The sequence below is a fragment of the Marmota marmota genome, unplaced genomic scaffold (assembly GCF_001458135.2).
Source record: "Marmota marmota marmota unplaced genomic scaffold, marMar, whole genome shotgun sequence".
In the NCBI taxonomy this organism is placed as follows: domain Eukaryota; kingdom Metazoa; phylum Chordata; class Mammalia; order Rodentia; family Sciuridae; genus Marmota; species Marmota marmota.
This window is the reverse complement of record NW_025999998.1, coordinates 10527892-10548007: the sequence shown is the minus strand read 5'-3', so window position 1 is coordinate 10548007 and position 20116 is coordinate 10527892. Positions and strand designations below refer to the sequence as shown.

Here is a 20116-nt window from a genome sequence, read left to right as displayed (position 1 = left end):
TTTATCCTTCTGGCTCACCCACCTTGCTTTGCTGGCTCCTGATGTCAGGTCCCAGGCCTATAAGGCTTCATACTCCGTGAGCTGTCTACACTGCTGTGCGCTGTCCTCAGCAAACAGCCTGGGTTATTTAACCTGCCAATATATCTGCTTTTTTGGTAAGTGGCTCTTAAAGAATTCAGACTACATCTCTAATGATGAAATAATTCCACATTTTGGCAATGAAAAAATGGAAGGGTTCTCTCAACAGACCCCAGTGAGGTTGACTCCTACCCTACACTGTCATAGGCTGGCTTCATTTGCTGTATTGCTGCAAGTAAATGAAGAAGCTAATACCTGGATACATTTTCTCCGTTAGGTACCAAGCACCTCCCCAACTCTCTCTTATCCTCACACAATTCCAGGTCATTGATGAGTAAAGCTGCAAACCAATTGTTGGGTAGCACTAAGATGCAGAAATTAATATTCACTAGACCAAGTGACCAAGTGGGACTTTGAGATAAATATTCAGGCAATTTAGATAAGCAAACAAAAATAACTATAAAGGGCATCCCAAGAATGTTTCCTTTGACCTACTTTTTATCTGATAAATGCAGGAGAAGTGGAGAAATAAAACATAAGAGTATTTAAAGGATTATTCCTTGTGGTAGAAAGAATGTCAAATACATGTTTGAAAACTTTAAAATATATCTGTAAAATGATTTCATTCCCTAAGTGGTCGTACTGTTGAATTAGACAGTGGGCACGTAATTTTTAGCTAATTTTCCAGTTCAATAGGATCTCCACCAAGCCCAGGAAAGTTAGATAAAGAGTGGTATGTCAGGAAAAAAAAAGAGATTAACATTGTTTTTAGATGAGTATTAAATTTAGCATTCCTTAATGAGCACTAAAAACACTTGTGAATTACAAATATTGAATATAAAGTATTTAAAGGGTTTTAAATGACCTGTATATTTTCCTTTTGACATTTCTCACAGCCAAGGTATAGTTCTATATAAATTGTTATTCACATCTTAAATATAGAAAAAGTGTCTTCTTATTTATCATACTATTTTTTTGAATTTGCTATTTGTTTTTCAATGTATCTTTAAGGTCAGCAGGAAAAATAGATAAATTGCTGTTTTATATCTCTTCAGTACTTTCACATCTCATAAACTAATCAAGTGTGATCAATTAACGAGCTGGCAGAATTTACTTGCATTTGCCTATCTATTAGCTGAAAGGGTATTTTTGACAGCAAATTTTCTGTGGCATGCATTTCTCATTTTAAAAATATTCAAAGTATATTATGGCACAGAAATCTTTCTTTCAAAAGCCTGACAGTCTCTGGGGAAATAAATATTTCCAGGCTAGATTCTGTTGACAATATCATTGTTTATAAATTTAAAAAAATACTTCTAATTCTGTTTCACCACGTGAATTCATATTGTGTCAAAAAGTTCTTATATGATCTTCTTTAAGTTAAAAAAAAGTTGAATAAACAAGCTATGCAAATTTTGTGTTGAAACTTCAATATGTTCAAGAAAAAGAATCTTATAAGTACAATACAGAGATTCCAGTCACTTGGAGGAGTCGAGAGCCTCATTTAGGGTGACTTTCCTGTGAATACTGTCATTGCAAAGGCACCTTCTGCCACATTCACCTCCCACCCTAGGCTTGTGTCCCCAGAGCAACAGAAGGACTCAGATCTCTTGCTGAGTCTGTTTCTCCTTGGTCTGTGCCTTTTAGAGAAAACAGATTATCACTCCTTAACCTCCAACACTGAACTTTCCATCATGTGGCCTGACTCAATTCTGGTTTTACTTGGTCATGTTTACCTTTCTTCCTTTCAAAGAAATGCCATTCACCTATGTTGTGTGCTCTTTTTTATTTCTTTCCTTCTTTTATCTGATTCAACAATCGAGGTCTGGGGAAAATTGTGACATAAACGAAGTTGCCTTTAGATTCTCCACTTCCTGCTCCTGCCCACCCACCTCCAGCATGTTCTGGGATGCCCATCCACATATGGTCTCCAGGGGTTTTATCGGTACCTGTCTTTGGTCTTTTCTCCCAGCCACCTTCAAAACTAGACTTCTACTGATTTGTCCTTCAACATGAACTGGTTTGTGACTCATAAGTACTTAATGGGTTATCGCTCACAGATTGGGTTGTGTTTTTACTGAGATAATGTTGTTACCAAATACAGGGTGCTATCTGTGGATTCTGGAAAATTAGTACTTCCCAGGACCATTATAATCTTATGGCTGGACATTTGTGGCATGATAGTGCTATTATTTCTGGGTGACAGAGGGAAGTGAGGCTCAAACCCAGTGCATGTTTATAGAATGATAATTGCCTCCCTCATAGTTGGGCCACAGGGTGGTCACTCCTTGCCCTGCCACCATGAGCCCACTATCTTCCCTTCTTATTTCTCCTTTTGCATTCATTGTCTTTGTAACTGATGTTGCTGCAGTAAATGCTTCTTTTACCTAGGACCACAGAGGATGTAGTGAAGGTAGAGGCAGCTGTGAAGTTTCCCAAAATTGAGGGTTGATATCAAGAACTGTCAACCTTTCAGGTCCAAAGAGAACCCTATGGCGTGACTTTTGGAGACAGAACTGCCTGCCCAAGAGCATTCCCATCACCCCCAATTTGCCATGCTGAGTTCTCCTGCCAGACCATAAACTCTGTGAAGCAGTAAAGACAAGTCACCATCCAAGGCTTAGCCTGCCTCTGACTACAGCCTATTACTCCACAAAGGTAAATGAGAAGAGAAAAGCCAGTGATGTTTTATATACTGTCAGCACTACTCTGACAGCCTCAATAAATTTCCTTTCAAAAATTTAATATACGATATTGAGCCTTTCTTCCCTGTTCCTACTTGGTCAGAGCGTTTCACATCTGCCAGGCCATAGTTGGCCCTTGAAAGGATATACAATTACTTTTAATTATGCATCTAGACAATTCATAACAGTCTGAAAGCTCTATAAAATTGCAGTTGGCCCAAGAGCCCTATCCCTCGTTTTAGAACACAGGCTTGGTAAGAAGGAGCCATGTCTTATAGCTATCTGAACTCCTCATCTATATTCCATATGCTAAGGATCTTTTCAGTTGTCCTTATGTCCTGGCATAAGCATTTACCCTATTGTTAGGAGCATGTGGGGCTCAAGATGTGAGGGCAAGAGAGGGATGGGCTGTTTATTATTAAACTGACAGGAAATGGCCAAGGCTCATGTGCGACTATTTTCACTCAAGCGAAAGAGGATAAATTAATTGCTTTATAGAAATTCCTTTCTGCATTCTTTAGGGAAAATTTTTCCATGTGAGCTAAATGACCAAAAGGGGTGGTTTTGATCTCGGTAGCTTTGACGTTGTTCCTTGAAGAAATGAAACAACTAAAGGCACTAATTTCTTCTAAAATAAAATTACAATAATAAATTGACAGAAAACATTCACAGTAGCCTCATCAAAACATGATCCTTGAATACCACATAATACTGACTTCCCCTCCCACAACTTCTTTTTTATTTTTATTTTCTTTCTTTAACACTTCCCATTTCTTAGGAACAAGATTTTCTTACCTGGAACCTTCCAGGCTAATCCCCAAATATCTTCAAGTACTAGTGTTTTAAAAAAAAACAACAATTAAGGAGCCTAAAAGGGAGGATATCCTATTGAAGAACTGGAATCAAATAGCAGAGTTTAGTAGATGCATATTCCCAGGAAGGAGTTCCCTTAAGGTGGAGAAGGTCAACAGCATCTGATGCAGCAGAAAGATCAAGTTGGAACAAGACTGGCAAGAGGTCACTGGCTGTCCAGGGTCAGTGACTATCTCGAGATCAGCTTTTGCAGAGGGGGGAAAATGGAAGCCTGAGAATGTTGGTTCAGGAGGGAGACAAAGTGAAGGGAGCAGATGCCTAGTGGTCAGGAGAAGGGAGCAGTGGGAGGTTGAGGCAGGTCACTGCCCCCTGAAGGCAAGGTGAAGGGAAGGTTTTCTTTTCTTATGGGAGTAAGTAGAACAAGTTTATAGAAAGGAGAGAGGAGTCCAGGGATGGAGAGTGATTGTTAAGATCATATAAGGAAAGATCTGGAATAAGACCTTGAATAAAATTTCTGTATCAGGTGTCTCTTCTTCCCTCCCTGTCCCACATCCAAGGAAACTATTTGGAGCTTTAACAGATTTTAAAGGGCTTCAATTTTGAAAGACAGAAAAAGGGGGCACAGGGAAATTTGGGGAGGTGTCAAATGTGTTTTTTATTGTGTGGTAATGGAAGCATGATTTTTACCAAAAAGAGGAAATACATCAGAAAGGGCTTTACTTTCTCATGCTTGAGATTTATTCCTCGCCATAACACAAAGAGAGAAAAGATGTACAGACCTCAGTTCTCATCCCAGTTTTACCATTTGCAAGGCTTGTTAGCTTTAAACAGTCCCTAGCCTCTTTGAGCATTTGTTGACTTTTCTTGCATACTTCATTGGAAGTGAGGCTCTGGAATGGGAAGGTGAGATTTCATAAGACCCTAGAAGGTATGTTGATACAAGAAACTGACAAAGCTGGAGACATGTTCAACTGCCTGCCTGTGGGGAGCACGGTGCCGTGGGCCAAAAGGGCCACCAGAGCAAGAGCTGTGCAGATACTGGCTTTGCACCCACCACCCAGCCTCTTTGACTGGTGTTATAGCTTCATTTCAGAAACTGGATTTGGGTTTTTCTTTTCTAAAATTGCGTTATTATTAATTGCCATGGATTAACCTCATCTTAGCCTGTGTAATACACAGTTACCTGAAGCAAAAGCATTTGAACATCCTCTGGGATCATAACCACAGAAAGGCAGGTGTTCAATATCTGCTTACGCATTAGGAAAGAGGGTGTGCCCAAGATTTTGAGATGTGTTCAAATGCAAGAAGCTTTTTAAAACAAAGTATTCTAGAACTGCTGAAAGCTAAAGCTAAGTGTTACTGCCTCATTGAAGATTTTTAAAAAGGGGGGGGATGCTATTTTTAGGAAAGTGTTTTTCTTTTTGGGCTTAATATTTGGGAACCACATAGGAGAGCAGTTTAATAGGAACCATGATATCAACATATTGCATTCTTAATGTAGTAAGCCCAACCTAAGCAGAATTGCAAACTCTTGGTGGGTGCGCCAGTGGCTGAAGAAGAATTAGGTAAACAAGATGGCTTTGAGAGAGATAATTCCAGTCCACGATTTTATATAGATTAAGATTTCTGAAAAAGACCAACTTTGTAAAAGTCCATGGATTCTTCAGAGAAAATTAGGCCAGAAAATGAGTATTTCCCAACTCTTACTATTTGGTTATTGGCCAGTGTGTTTGGCTGAGCTGAGTGCATGCTTTCTGAAGCAAACCCAGTAATCATTTAGCAGTTACATTCTACTTCATCCCATTTATAAATGAGCAGTATTATGTCTCTTTTATTTTTCATATAAAAGTCCTTCTCTTCCTTCTTCCTTCTTACTTCCTTTCTCTTTTCTCGTTCTTAATTTTTTTTATTAAAACTTGTTTACATAATGGTGAGGCTTTACTTAGGGCTTCCTGGGAATCTTGACCTTGCTGCATTATGGACAAATCTTTTCCCTGGTGGAGGAAGTGGGAAATTACAGACAGAACCACATTGGCATGCATTCTTCTCCGACTTCCATCCGAGTGAGCACCAAGTATGCATCATTGCCTGGAATTTTGAAGTTGGTTTAATGGTAAGGTAGATTTCTCAATCAGGTTTTCCATTGGTGTTGAGTTTGCAAGGAAGTCTTTGCTTGTTCTCTGAATGTGGTTAGATAAAATGCATCTGAACTCCCGGGGTTGTTAAAATACGGATTCTGGCTGTGCTCTGACCAATGAATCCAAATCATTAGAGGTAGGGCCGAGAAATCTTCATGGCTGACCAGCTCCCTAGTTGATTCTTCTGATGCTAAAGTTTTAGCATCACTGCTGGAGGAAAAAGAATTCCAGGACAGAGACAGAAAGGCAGGTGTTCAATATCTGCTAAAGTTAGCCTTCCTGATTTAATCTTAACTTGAATAGCAGGTCTTGACTTTAAGTTCTCTGAAAAAGGAAGGAAAACAAAAAGAAAGAATGCAGAAAAAGGAAAACATAAGATTATCAGTCATATATGTTCCCAATTATCAGTATCTTGAATAATTTTCTGGGAGTCTCAACAGAATGTCTTTAGGTCGTCCTTCTAAAGATTCTGAAATTCTTTTGACTGTTTTAAGGTGGGTAATATTGGGTGAATCAATTAGTACAGAAAGAAATAAATTTATATATAATCTTCATATTTGCCATGTTTCTTGAAAAAAGTACACACCCACACACACACACACGTGTGTATACCATTCATGTCCTCTAGTCACTTATCATTTATCAGTACTAAATTAATAGATACCCATCAATATCAGTTTTGCTATTCTTTAATAAAATAAGTATAGCATTACTCAAATGTTACATATGAGGAAAAATACTAGATAACATACCCCTTTCCAAAAACATTAGAGAATTGGTGTTAGCTAGGATTCTTGACTTAAAATAACTTATTGGTTCATAACTCAGGCCTCACAATCTCACCAAAACAAATACCCTACCATATGCGGCAGCCCATGCCTATAATCCTAGCAACTCACTGAGGCTGGGGGAGGAGGATCACAAGTTCTAGGCCATCCTCAGCAATTTAGAGACCTTGGCTCAAAATAAAATGAGAAGGGCTGGGGACATTGCTGAGTGTTAAAGTATCCCTGGGTTCAATCCCAAGTGCTGCAAGAAACGAAACCAATACATAATGCTGTCACCATGAATATTTAGTGCACAGAATGTACTCTCATTTATTAAGAAGTGATTAAAGGATTTTTACTTCCACATATATATCACACTAACATGACCGACACTTCAGTAAGGGATAACTAAAGAACTCATTTTCACACCCTGATGGAAATTTTATTAAGGATACAGCATTAGGATTTTCTTGGCAGGTCGTAGATAGAACACAAGAATGAGGCTCTTTCTAAGCCCAGCAGGAAATAATATTTCCAGAAATGATAAAGGACATAATGGCTTCCTGGAAAATGTTGGCAGAAGCCTAGGCCTTGCTCCTGGCAGAGGATGAGCGCTGAACCTGAGTGAGCATAAATATGCCTATCCAGGCAAAAATCCTGGGAGAGGAAGACTCAGTTCTGTAAGTCAGCCAGGTTCTGCTTCAGAACCTCATCTGGTCTCCCAGTTCCCCCCTGCTTTAGTATCTTTGTAAAATGGGGATATTACTGATTCCATGGAGAGCTGTTATGAGTATAGACTTGCCTTTACACACTGTGCATGATTCCTGGAACCCATCAAGATATAAAACTCTGAAGCCTAAGGGTGATTTCCTGTGCTCTGTAAATGACTAAACTTGGTTAGCTGGGTTCCATCTGGGTACCTCTCCTTCCCCAGCAATTTTCCCTTGTTTCCACCATCTCCACCTCTACTTGCCTCTAGCATCTGCTGTCATGAACCACTCTGAGCTTAAAGGATCACTGGTTAGGGCAATGCTTAACACAAAATAATGGTGGCAGAAGCACAGGCATCAATGCACACTGAATATAAGATTCCTAAGGGCTGGGCGCGGTGGCTCATGCCTATAATCAAATAAGAATTTCTTTTCATGTTTTAAATTTCCTAATCTTGCTCTCTGTCATTCCAAATATTCACCTTCCTAACTTCAGACTCCACCTCACCTCAGAGCTTTTTCCTAAAGTAAACAATAGTTAATAATTAGTAGCTTTAAAACTTGGGAAGGATGCAGTTTCTTTGTTCCCATTCGCCAAGCTAAAATAAATTTTGAGGAAAGATGGAAGTAGTTTGGGACTAGGACAGAAGGGAATGGAGGAAGCGATTGGGTGGGGGTATATTGACAGTTAAATCCAGCTAAGTAGGAAATACAGGCATCATTAATTGGATGACTGTTAGAATCTTAATCTTCCAATTAACTTGCTAGGCAGGGTTATTTAGGCTGAGGAAGGATGACTAAGTCCTAAGTCATTGAGGGGAGATGGGGAAAGAGAAAGGGGGCTAGCAGGCAGAAATGATATTTGTCTGCTAGCAAAAAATCAGTGGTTCTCAAACTTGAGTGCCAATCAGAATCTTCTGGAAGACTCGTTAAAATAGATTGCTAGAACAGGCACAGTGATGCACACCTATAATTCCAGTAACCTCAGAGGACAAGGCAAGAGGATTGCAAGTTCAAGCTCAGCCTCAGCAACTTAGCGAGAGTCTGTCTTAAAAGAAAATAAAAATAAAAAGGCTTGGGGATGTAGCTTTGATAAAATGCTCCTTTGTTCAATCAACAGTACCAAAAAAAAAAAAAAAAAANAATGCAAAAAAAAAACAGAGTATAAGTATGAAGACACGAATTGGCGTGAACATACTTTATATACAAAGATATGAAAAATTGTGCTCTGGAAGTGTAATGCATTGTAATGCACTCCGCTGTTGTGTATTTTAAAAAATAAAATCAATTAAAAAAAATTCTCTCTCAGCTACCTCAGTAAGTTCTACAGTTTAACAAAGCAAACTCACAGAAAAGGAAGGACTAATTGTTCCACTTCCTCTTGAGGTAAAAAGTGTGTGTACATTACAGCTCAGTCATTTTAAATAGCAGAGTTCGGAGGGCTCTCAGGTCTTTATGAAGCCACCCAAGTCACACAGAGATGCTGCTATGTCCCTACTCTGAAAACAGTCCCATTGTAGAGCGTTTCATAAATGCAGAACCTGAGACCTCTAAACTGCCTGGGAAGCTGGTCATGCTGAGACAAATAACTTGGGTAAAACCCAGATCAGAGTGAGAAAGAAAAAAAAAGATGTCTTTAATCAATATCATCGAACAACATATGTTAAGTTTAATTGATTCAGAAGTGGGTACAAGGGTTCTAAATATGTAGAGAATATGTTGTATTTTGAAACTCCAGGAGAACTTAGAAACCAAACAATGATGAAAGGAACCCTCCAGAGACTTTTAACGTACTCTCATGGTAGATTAAAATGTGTGTGTGTGTGTGTGTGTGTGTAATTTCTGTCATAAATTATGGCAACCACAGAACAAATATTTTGGAAAGAGGAAAGAGAAGAGAAAAAACTCCCTACCTCTTTTGTGTAACTGTGAATAAGATTTCCTTCCATATGCTTTTGAAGAGTGTGCTTAGATTTAAATGCAAATCTGAAGCTTGTGTAACTAGCCTAGTGAAGCATGGTTTTTGGAGTCAGGCAGACTTGGCTTCAAATCCTCAGTCTAGACATTTCCAGCCCCCAGGTCTGCATCTGTTGAATGGAGGTGATAAACCTGGTTTGTTGCTGGATGGATTCAATGACATGCTCACCGTGTGCTCTACACTGGGCTCAGCATAATGTAAACACTCAGGAAACGGTAGCATCCTTTTCTGTTTTCCTTGAAAGACTTGTCAACCTTCCACAATCCCAATAATTGGAATGTTCTTTATAAAACTAGGCCAGAAGTATTCCTAGTTCTATTCTATGCAGCTGGCAGAATTTCATCCCACAAATTCATGGATGGTTCAGGAGCTGCTTTCAAGAAGATGTGTGACTGGCCTATCCAGAGCTTGTGTTACCTGGGTTTTCCTCAGAGATGAAACCCTTCAAAGAGGAGTCAGAGTCAAAGTAAATGAGCGGCCTTTTGTGCTCGTGCGAGTGAGAGGGTGGTTCTGTTGTTTTTAGCTAGGCTGTGTGGGTTTGTTCTAACACCACGGATTACAACCTCTCCATTGTGGGCAGCTCATAAAGCCATTTTGGTAGTCTAGATGGAAGGTTACTAGGGAGATGGGTGACAGATTTTGACTCTTGAAGATAGTTACAGATAACAATAGGCAGAATAACCAATTAGTTCATCAACTTCTTTAATCTGATGAAATTGTTTTATACATTCTCTTATATTGCTCCTAAGGAAAATTGGTAAACTACTAAGAAGGACAAATATACAAGCCCTTTGACCTAGCAATATTACATGCAGTTTTTCTCTCTTGCTATTTTCTTTTGATGCTTTACCCAGTTTTAGCAATTCCAATTCTAGGACTTTATTCCACAAAGGTATTTATGTATGTGTGAACTAACCTATGCACTTCTTTCTGAACACTATTTGTTTGTTTTTTTTAAATTTGTTCTTTTTTAGATATACATGACAGTAGAATGTATTTTGATATATTATACATACTTGGAGTATAACTTCCCATTCTTGTGATTGTATATGATGTGGAGTTATCATGCTTCTGTATTCTTATAAAAACGTAGGAAAGTTACGTCCCATTCATTCTACTGTGTTTCCTATTTTCATCCCCCTCCCTTCCCTTCATTCCCCTTTGTCTAATCCAGTGAACTTCATTCTTCCCTCCCTCCCCACGTTATTGTGTGTTAGCGTTCCCATATCGGAAAGAACGTTGGACCTTTGATTTTTTGGGATTGGCTTATTTCACTTAGCATGATAGTCTCCAGATCCATTCATTTACCAGCAAAAGGCCATAATTTCATTCTTCTTTATGGCTGAGTAATATTCCATTGTGTATCTATACCATGTTTTCTTTATCCATTCATGTGTTGAAAGGCACCTAAGTTGGTTCCATAGCTTAGCTATTGTGAATTGAGCTGCTATAAACATCTATGTGGCTGTGTCATCATTAATATGACACTGATTCTAAGTCCTTTGGGTATATGCCATGGAGTAGAATAACTGGGTCAAATGGTGGTTCCATTCCAAGTTTTCTGAGGAATCTTTATATGATTTTACAGAGTGGTGGCACCAATTTGCACTCTCTGGACACAATTTGTGCTGGTGGAAAGTTGCATGTAAAAAAAGACTAAAAAAGTATTGCTCACCTGTGTAACAGAACATGTAGGCAGCTGTGGAAACAAAAACACAAGCATGAGGCCACTGAAAGCCCTCATGAAAAACGCAAATTGCAAGTCGCTAGGAAAAGGTTAAACAAATTGTAGCATATAATGGAAGACTCTTCTGTAATAAAAAAGGAACTAGTGGTGACACTGCAGCATAGAATAATTTCAAATACTATGTGCCCATTCTCTCTAAATGGGAGAAAGATTCTATAAATGTATTTGCTTGTGTACCAGCTAATTATTACCGGGATTGTTGATGGGAAGGGAACTGTATAGCTGGCAGACAAGAGTAGGAGAAAAACATTTTACAGTGTTCTTGTTCATACTTCTACATTTGGAAATGCAAAACATATTACGTACTAGAATAAAAATAGAATACCCTACAGGTTGGGGGCATAGCTTATTGATAGAGCACTTTGTAGATATGAGGTTCTGGTGTTGTGCAAAAATAAAATAGCTTTTACCTATACCTATGTTTGGATATTACATACAGTTTTTCTCTCTTGGTATTTTATTTTGATGCTTTATCCAGTTTTATAAAAGTCAATTTAGCCTATATGCATATGTAGAAGATTATATTTTAAATTTATATCTTTTTGTGTATTTCAAACTCCACATTGTCATCATTTTTATATTTCTAAGCATACAGCTGTTATCATTTGGGTTTACCCCTTTGGTGTACTTTATTGCTTTCAGAATTTCTGTGCTTCCATCTGGGATAATTTATCTTCTGTCCAAAAGTAAGATCCAGCCTTGCTAACTAGTGGACTAGAACTCAAATATTCTTAATATTAAATATTAAATATTCTTAATAATTCTTAATATTCTTTTAATATGGCTCTGTTAGTATTAAATTCTCTGTTTTTGTTTGTATGGCCAAGTCTTTATTTCTTCTTTACTTATGAAGGATATATTCACTGGGTAGAAAATTCTAGATTGGTATTTTTTTCTGTCAGTGCTTTGAAAATATCATTGCATTTGTTTTTTGGATTTCACTTTTTTGATTGAGAAGTCGATGATCAGTGTTACCATTACACTTTGAGGTTAATGTCTTTTCCCCAAATGTTTTTAAATTCTTACTCTTTGACTTTCAACAATTTTGCTATAATGTGTGTAGATTTGATTTCTTCTCTGTTGATTCTGATGGGGGTGTTGAGCTTATGAATTTGCATATTTGATGTTTTAATGAATAATATTTCTTCAGATGTTACTTTTGTTCCTCCTTCTCTTTTGGGACTTCAGTTTACATATGTTAGATCTGCAGCTTTGTGTCTTAACTTGCTTTTCTGGAAACCACCGCTCCCCCACATACACATTTTTTGGTTTTTTTTTGTTGTTGTTGTTGTTTTGTTTTTTTAATCAAAGCAGCTACAAACAAAAAACACCCAACCTTTACAAGTGTTTTTTTAGGTGATTATGCTGCTTCATCAGTACGTGGAGATTATGCCAGGAGGGAACTCACTTATATGATGCTACATACAGGCTGGGGGGAGGAAATGTCTTAAAGAGACGCTGAGGACACTGAGTCATCCTTCTGCTCTAAGATTGCTACTGGACCCCTCAGACACTTAATGCATCTAATAAATGTCTCTCTTTCTTCAGAGGAATTTTCCAGGTGAAAGGATTTTGGGACTTTCCTGTGAGGAAGAAACTGGAGTTTCACAACTTGTTCATAAGGGGAAAACTCTAGTCATGTTTCCATTTGTTCAATCAGCTTTATAGAAGTTGTACATTTATGGTGTATTTGTTTAAGAAGAGATGGAAACTATGAGGAACTCTAAACCTGAAATAATCCATTATGAGGTCTTGGACTAAAGAACTTTGAGGAATTCATTCCAGACTCTACTTACACACACACACACACACACACACACACACACACAGATATGGATATATGTGAATTGATATGTAAACGTATACATATATATATTTAGACTTTTACGAAGTAGGCTCCAGGAACCACTCACTCTGGAGCCAGCCCTGTGTGTGCACACCTTACTCACACTGTGTACTATGATCCAACCCTTTGATATTGACACCCTTCAGAGCCAGTCTTTCCACATACAACACATATTTAAACCTTGATTTTTTTTTTTTTATGCTACATTACCCTAAACTTGCAATTCAGGAGATTTGAGGTTAACATTCTTTCACTGTTTATTTGGAGCAAATCATTTCCATTCCCCCAAACAATAGTTATTTGCAAGGTTTAGTTAACCGTACGTGGGTACATCCATTTATATACCACCCACAAATGTCTATCACTATTACTTATGACTGTCTCTTCACTTTACACTTTGTGTTTGTTGGGTTTTATAGTCAGTTGTTACTTTACTTTACTCCTCTCCTCTTTACTACTTAAAGCATGCCACATTCAGGAAAAGTGTCCCCCAAACCTCTTAAAATACTTAGAGATACGGTTGTTCCTTGAATCACTTTAAAAATCCTTCCCACACTTGGCTGCTGAGTAAACCAACACGTAGTGAAATAACTTTCTTTCAGGGATGAAAGCCAGAGAGAAGCCCTCTGGGGCCACATGTTTTCCTAGCACAGCTGCTAGTGTGGGTTGTGGTTCTGATTGTTCCACTTGGAGATTCTTGCACGTCTTTGCCAGTGACAGCTGGCAAGATGCCCAGGAGATCAGATAGTCCAACCCCTTCTGTTTACATGGAATAAAAGTGAGACCCAGCCTTGCTAACTAATGGACTAGAACTCAAACAGCTGGTGAAAGGCAAGCCTCAGGACTGTGCCCCTGACTTTTCACTCTTCTTTGCTCTTCTAGGGGTATGCATTATAAAGAAATGGGCAGCATGACAGTTAAAATACTTGAAGTAGGAATGAGGAAACCTGATGTCTAGATGTCATTGGTTAAAAAAAAAAAAAAAGTTTGAAATGCATTGTTTTCTTTTCCATCAGTCCTCCTTCTACTTTTTTTTTCCTTTCCAAAATCTGATTGAAAAGTTTCCTCATCCCAGAAATGTCCTAAGCATTCCATGTCTGAATCAGTAACTCCCTCCTGTTTGCTCACAAGGAACCGTGCACATTCCTGTGTTATAATACTATGTTATGATACTTATTGTATTATAATTAACCAATTATCTGTCTGCTGGTAGATATGAGTATCTGGTGTTGCGCAAAAAAAAAAAAAATAGCTTTTACCTATACCTATGTCTGGATATTACATACAGGTTTTTCTCTCTTCCCACCATGCATTACACTGAGTTTCATACAGGCAAGAGTAGCATCTACTTCAACTTCAATCCCCAGCACTTGGTGAAGGGCCTGGTACTTTTTGTGCTCTTAATGTTTAATGAATGTATGAATGAACCCAACCATTCTCTCACAGATTTGCAGTTTAAGTAAATATTGGGCATTTTTAATTACAAAAAATCACCTGGGATTGTTGCCTTAAAATGCAGTTTTCCAGGCCACACCACAGGAGATGCTAATTAAGAACTGGGATAGAGGCCAGGAATCTGCACTCTTTGTTAAGCAGCCAATGGTTTGATGCAAATGGTGCAAGCTCTAGTCTATGATTAGTTCACTGGATCTTAGTCCCAGTTGAATATCACAATTACCTGTTGCTCTGAATAAAAATGTACAGCTTCTCTCCCTATTCGCTGCTGTGAGTCGCTCACCACCATACTTACTCCCCATTATGGATATTGACATGTTAAACAAACCCCAAGGCACCCTTCCAGTAAACTTTGTGAAGATAATATTTATAAACTATTTTGAGGTTTTAGAATTATGGTATCTCAGCTCATTAAGGGAATATTATCATGGTGTAAATCTAGAATTATGAAGTTTATCTTGGACATGTCAAATTCAGTCTAAGAATCAAATGAAGAGGGAAATAAACCCTTCTTTGTGTGAGCTCTTGCTCTTGCTCTGCTCTTTTCTGTGTAGGCATATTCCCCTTCACTAGGACCAAAGGAGGAGTGAACAGTGTTGATTTGGACCCTGGGATGCTACGTGTTCTTTTGAGACTGAAGTTCCATATTAGTAAACTTAATAACTGACATTTATATAACTTTTTAAAATTCCAAGTAACATACCCTGCCTGTGTGCTATTTTATATCATTGCATTTTTAAACAAATTCTGAACTTAAGCAATTTCACAGGAGGAAGAACTGCATGAGGTAGTAATATAAGCTCCCTTTATATGGCTACTGAAAGGAATTCTGATTCTTTGGTATATTTCTATATACCGAGGGACCCTGACTGTGATTTTTTTTTTTTTTAACTATGGTAAAAAGAACGAATTTCTTGAGACTTGGTTTGTGATTCAACATGGGGTCAATTTTGGTAAATGTTCAATATGCACATGTAACTTTTCAGTTAGGTTCCATAGAAACTATACTTTCCATTTTAAATTTTGATTCCCCCACCGCCCCCCCCCCACCCCAGGCTAATGCAGTAGGATGCTTTCTCCTTTCTGGGCAGTGAGCTGCAGCTCAAAGCCAGTCACATGATCAGAAGGGGAACAAGTGAGACACTTTAATAGATACACACTTGGTCTGTCACCAAGCTGTGGTGTTCAGTAGGTTAGATGAATTAAATGTGTTTTGGACTTACAACATTCTCAAATTATGATGGGTTTATTGGGACATAACTCCATAGTTTGTGCAGGAGATCTGTTTATTGTAATGTGCTTGTATTCTGTTCCTCATATTTTTTTTACCTGTAACTAATCTTATATGCATTCTCCATAGGTCAACCTAATTCATATTTTTGTCATTTTATATGGAAAAATAGTATCTTTTGTGTTTCTCGCTATTATTTGCTCTGTCAGTGGTCTCCCTAGCATTGGAATTTTGGGTTGTTTTCAGTTATTTGCTATCATATAAATAGAGTTCTTATGTTCATTTCTGCTCAAATTATATTTTTCTTTGCATTAATTCCAGAGGATATATTCTCCAAAGTGAGCTGGTTAGATTTTTTTAAAAAAGTAATGGCAGTTTTATAGCTTTTTGCATATTACAGTATTACCTTCCAGAGACACTGAACCAATAAACAACCCCTCTGGGGATCTGGGACATGCTGGTTTCTCTACTACTTGACCAATGAGGAATTTTATTATTCCAGCCTATTTCTGCTAGTTTAATATCTGTGGAGGACCTCACAAGAGAAATTTTATTTTCATGATCTTGAAGGGAGGGGTTGGGTTGGTAGCTAGATGGTAAGATGCTTGCCTAGTATGTGTGAAGCACTGGATTCAATTTTCAGCACCACATATAAATAAATAAAATAAAGATTCATTGACAACTAAAAACTTGTTTTTAAAAAAGATCTTTAAGGGATATGAAACAATTTTTTTTGTGTGTGTGGGATGACTCACTATTTTCATTATAAGGATGATTTGCCTCCGTATTTGACAGTTTCAAAGTGACAGGCTTAACTGCCTTTTTGAATACTGATTCTGTGTGGGTAGGAAATAGGATCAGTGCTTAGTGTAGAGTCAGACCTGAAATGTCAGAGAAGATCAATCTCGTAACACTGAATTAGGAAACTCTTACGTGACAGATTGGAGCTGAAATGCCAGTTGACCCTAGATAAGAAGGACTAGAGAGTAGAAATATTCTAATTTTATGACAGATATAAAATGATGGAGCCTTCATGTGAAACAATAGGTTTTGCTTCATATTGAAAGCAAGAATTTGTTCCCCCTGCCTCATTGATCCTCTCCGGTGTCATTTGCTTTCCTGAACATTTTCTGACAGTCCCACTTTAGACAGACCACTCTGGTCTATTAAAGGAAGGGTTTAGGGTGGCCATGAAACAGGAACATTCTATTTGAGAGGTCTTGGGGAAGAACCTGGAGGCAGAAGTCCCTGGAGAAGTCGTTCTTGTCTGTGGAAAAGGTCATCTTGAAGGTTAGAAAAGGTCAGGCAGGGGCCTTTGCTTGGTTATCTTGGCCCTCTGTGAGGTATGTTTATCTTCTCAAGTAAATAAATTGATTGCAGAGGTGGTTAGAGTTCTGATGATGCCAAGCCCAAGATACGATGTTTATGAGAGTCAGAACTTTTGCTTTGGACAGCCATCGGATCTGATTTTTAAAAAATTGGCAGCTATCCAGCTTACAATTAGAATCAGTCTATTAAGCACTTAGTGACAAAATCTGAAATTTTCCTTCATTCCTAGTTGACACACTTGATTTGACAATGTTTTGCTTTTTCTTGCTGGAATACTTATACACACATGCAACGTATATCTATCTACTTTATGGAGATATAATTCACACTGCAGAGTTCACCCATTTAATGTGTACAGCTCAATGATTTTAATATGTTCATGGAGTTATTTATCCATCACCGTGGTCAATTTTAGAACATTTTTGGTCTAAAAAGAAATCTTATACCCATTAGAAGTCACTGTCCTTTCCTCTATAGTGCCCCCAACCCTATGCAATTACTAATCTATTGTCTACCTCTATAGATTTTCCTATCCTTGGCATTTCATATAAGAAATCATACAATATGTGGCCTTTTGGTTTAGCTTGTTTCACATAGGATAATGTTTTCAGGGTTTATCTGTGTTGTGGTGTGTATGAGTACTTCATTCCTTTTTTTATTTTTACATTGTTAAGTTGCATTGTAATATTACTTTTAATTTATCCATTTCTCAGTTGATGGATGTTATTGTTGTTTCCACTTTGGGGCTGATGTGAGTACTGCTGCCACGAATGTTCATGTTTAAGTTTTTGTGTGGAAGTACATTTTCATTTCTCTTGGGTATAAACCTGGGAGTGAAATTGATTGGATATATGGAAACTGTATGTTTAACTTTTTGAGGAACTGCCAGATTTTTTTCCCAAAATACTTGCGCCATTTTTACATTTGCATCGACAACGTGTAAGTACCCCAGTTGGTTATTGCCCATGTTTTTTGTTATAGCCATCCTGGTGATCATGAAATGGCATGTCTTTATGATTTGATTTGCATTACCCTGATGGCTAATGGAGTACTTACTCCTAATATTAGTATTTTTACATACACTTTGAAACTTAAATAAAAATATGCTATGAGAAATTAAGGAGTGCAGTTCATGCTGGCTGCTGTAACCTCCTCTGGGGTTTCAAAGTCCTTGACATCATAATGTGAGAAATCACCATATGCTCCACATTCTCCCATTTTCTCCTGTTCTCGCATCCATTCATCATTCAGAACCCTGGTAAGGAGGCATGATGGCCCTGCCTTGGGTTAGGTACCCACCCTTTTCTGTTTGTGTTTTTACCTGGGCAGCACACAACATGAGTGGGCATTTTGAAAGGAAATTGGGATGCTCTTGTGGATGGAGAATGGATGCCAAAAGTAGGGCCAGAATCTGGGTTTCTTGCCTTTCTCAGCCTATCACAAGACTGGGAGCAAGCAGACCATGTCAGAAACCTTACCATGCAAGTAGGTAGAAATTATGCCCTACACATTATCATGGAGAAATATAATAAGTTTTATTTATATCTCAGTAAATATTATATTGAAAATTTATATCTGCCTGTTTGGGATACACAAGTGCGTTTCAAATATATGGCCTCATTTGATCCTTAGTAATCGGCGCTAGTTTCTTGTAATATTTAGTAGTGATATAAATATCGTATGCTTTGGCCCTCATTGTACTTTTTGTGAACTAACCTGAGAATCTAACCACCCACATAATGATATCATAAGACAATGTGGTCCTAGTTCCAAACAAATGACTGACAAACAAGTGCCCAGAAGTCAACCTGTTTGTAAACAGGGGTCACTGGCCTGTAGTCTGTGCCAGCTGGTCTAGGTAGATGATGTAGAACAACTCTGTCATATTTGTGGTTCCTGACTACCAGAGGCATTGGCTGAAGAGTCAGCAATGTCAATATGAGTGATGCAAAGGATAGGAGCAGTTTGGAAAAAATACAGTCCTTAGGAATTACAAGTCGCATCTAAAGTGCTTGCAGGGAGGTAGGAGGATTCCTATAACAGTTCTCTGGGTTCTCTGGTATAGCAAGCAACCAACCCAACAGGTTCAGCTGCTTGAATGAGAATGTCTAGACCAAAATGGAAATCAGGGTTTAAAGGATTCTAGTCAGAGATCAGACATCCTCATATAGAGCTAACCCCTCTGAATGGCAGGAGAGAAGGAATCAAATGCCCTGTATCTTTCTCTTAGGTCTCGAATTCTTCCTTTTGCAGTCAGTCCTGGGCAGTAGCCATAATTGCAGGCATCCTGGCCCCTGAGAACTTCTCAAGGGTATATATTATCAGACAAAACTACAATGTCCTTTAATAGTGACCAAGGGTAATTTAAGACAATTCTGACTATTACCCAGCCAAGACACATTTTATAACATGATATCAGAGATTGCACCTATAATTATTATGATTTTTAAAAAATGATCATTTCATTTAGATTTTTCTATTTTAATTCAAGGTATTCTTCAGCAGAAATAAGAAAACAGTTTACCCTCCCACCAAACCTTGGCCAGTACCATCGACAGAGCATAAGTACATCTGGCTTCCCCTCTCTTCAACTAGTAAGTATGGGTTCCAGGTTTACTTAGCAAATGGTCAAGTGTAGAAGTGTCCAGCCAATGTGTTTGCTTCCTGATTGGCTTTAGGTCTTCTCACTGCCACATAACATTCTCCATCCACCAGTTCATAAAGCTGCCTGCTTTTTTTTTGTACCAGGGATTGAATCCAGGGGCACTTAACCACTGAGCCACATCCCCAGCCCTTTTTGTGTTTTATTTTGAGACAGAGCCTTGCTAAGTTACTAACTGCTCACTAAGTTGTTGAGGTTGGTTTTGAACCTGCGATGCTATTGCCTCAGCCTCCCAAGCCCTGGGATTACAGGCATGTGCCGCTGCGCCCAGCTCTGTCTGCTTTTTGACATAATATTCCTCTCTCCCTGAGCCAATCGGGGCTTAGAGGGTAAATAGGACCCAGTGGGACTCTGATTCTGACCCCTCTCAACTTAGAGGGCTTCCAGGCTACTCAACTTCACCCAAATGGTAGTTCGTATTTGAGCAGAAGGGCTAACCTGGAAACTTAACCATCATTAGTAGGATGCTTTTGATGGGGAAAAAAAAATCTATTCAAAAATCTGAAAATTTCAGCCCAAGTAAAAAAATCTTTGTTTTATAAAATCATTTTCTTGGAAGTATAATTTACATACAATAAAAATTGCCCATTCTAGGTGTAAAAATTTGATAAATTTGGGCAATTTATAGTCATTTAACCTCTACTTAAATCATGCCCATTCAGTCTCCTCTCTCAGCCC

At 38.2% G+C, this 20116-nt stretch overlaps 1 protein-coding gene across 5 annotated transcripts in view; it reads left to right on the top strand.

The window, feature by feature from the left end:
• Dock8 (dedicator of cytokinesis 8) overlaps window positions 1–20116 on the top strand; it is a 219561-nt gene that overhangs the window by 23059 nt on the left and 176386 nt on the right. For 3 of the 5 annotated variants that reach the window (XM_048806858.1, XM_015492898.2, XM_048806859.1), the window contains exon 2: window positions 19268–19370. The exons of 1 other annotated variant lie outside the window; for it this stretch is intronic. In XM_048806858.1, the coding sequence (XP_048662815.1) occupies window positions 19268–19370 (103 nt within the window). Of the gene's footprint in view, window positions 1–2559; window positions 2737–19267; window positions 19371–20116 lie in introns of those variants that run through there. One more of the 5 variants, XM_048806860.1, reaches the window with a different exon arrangement.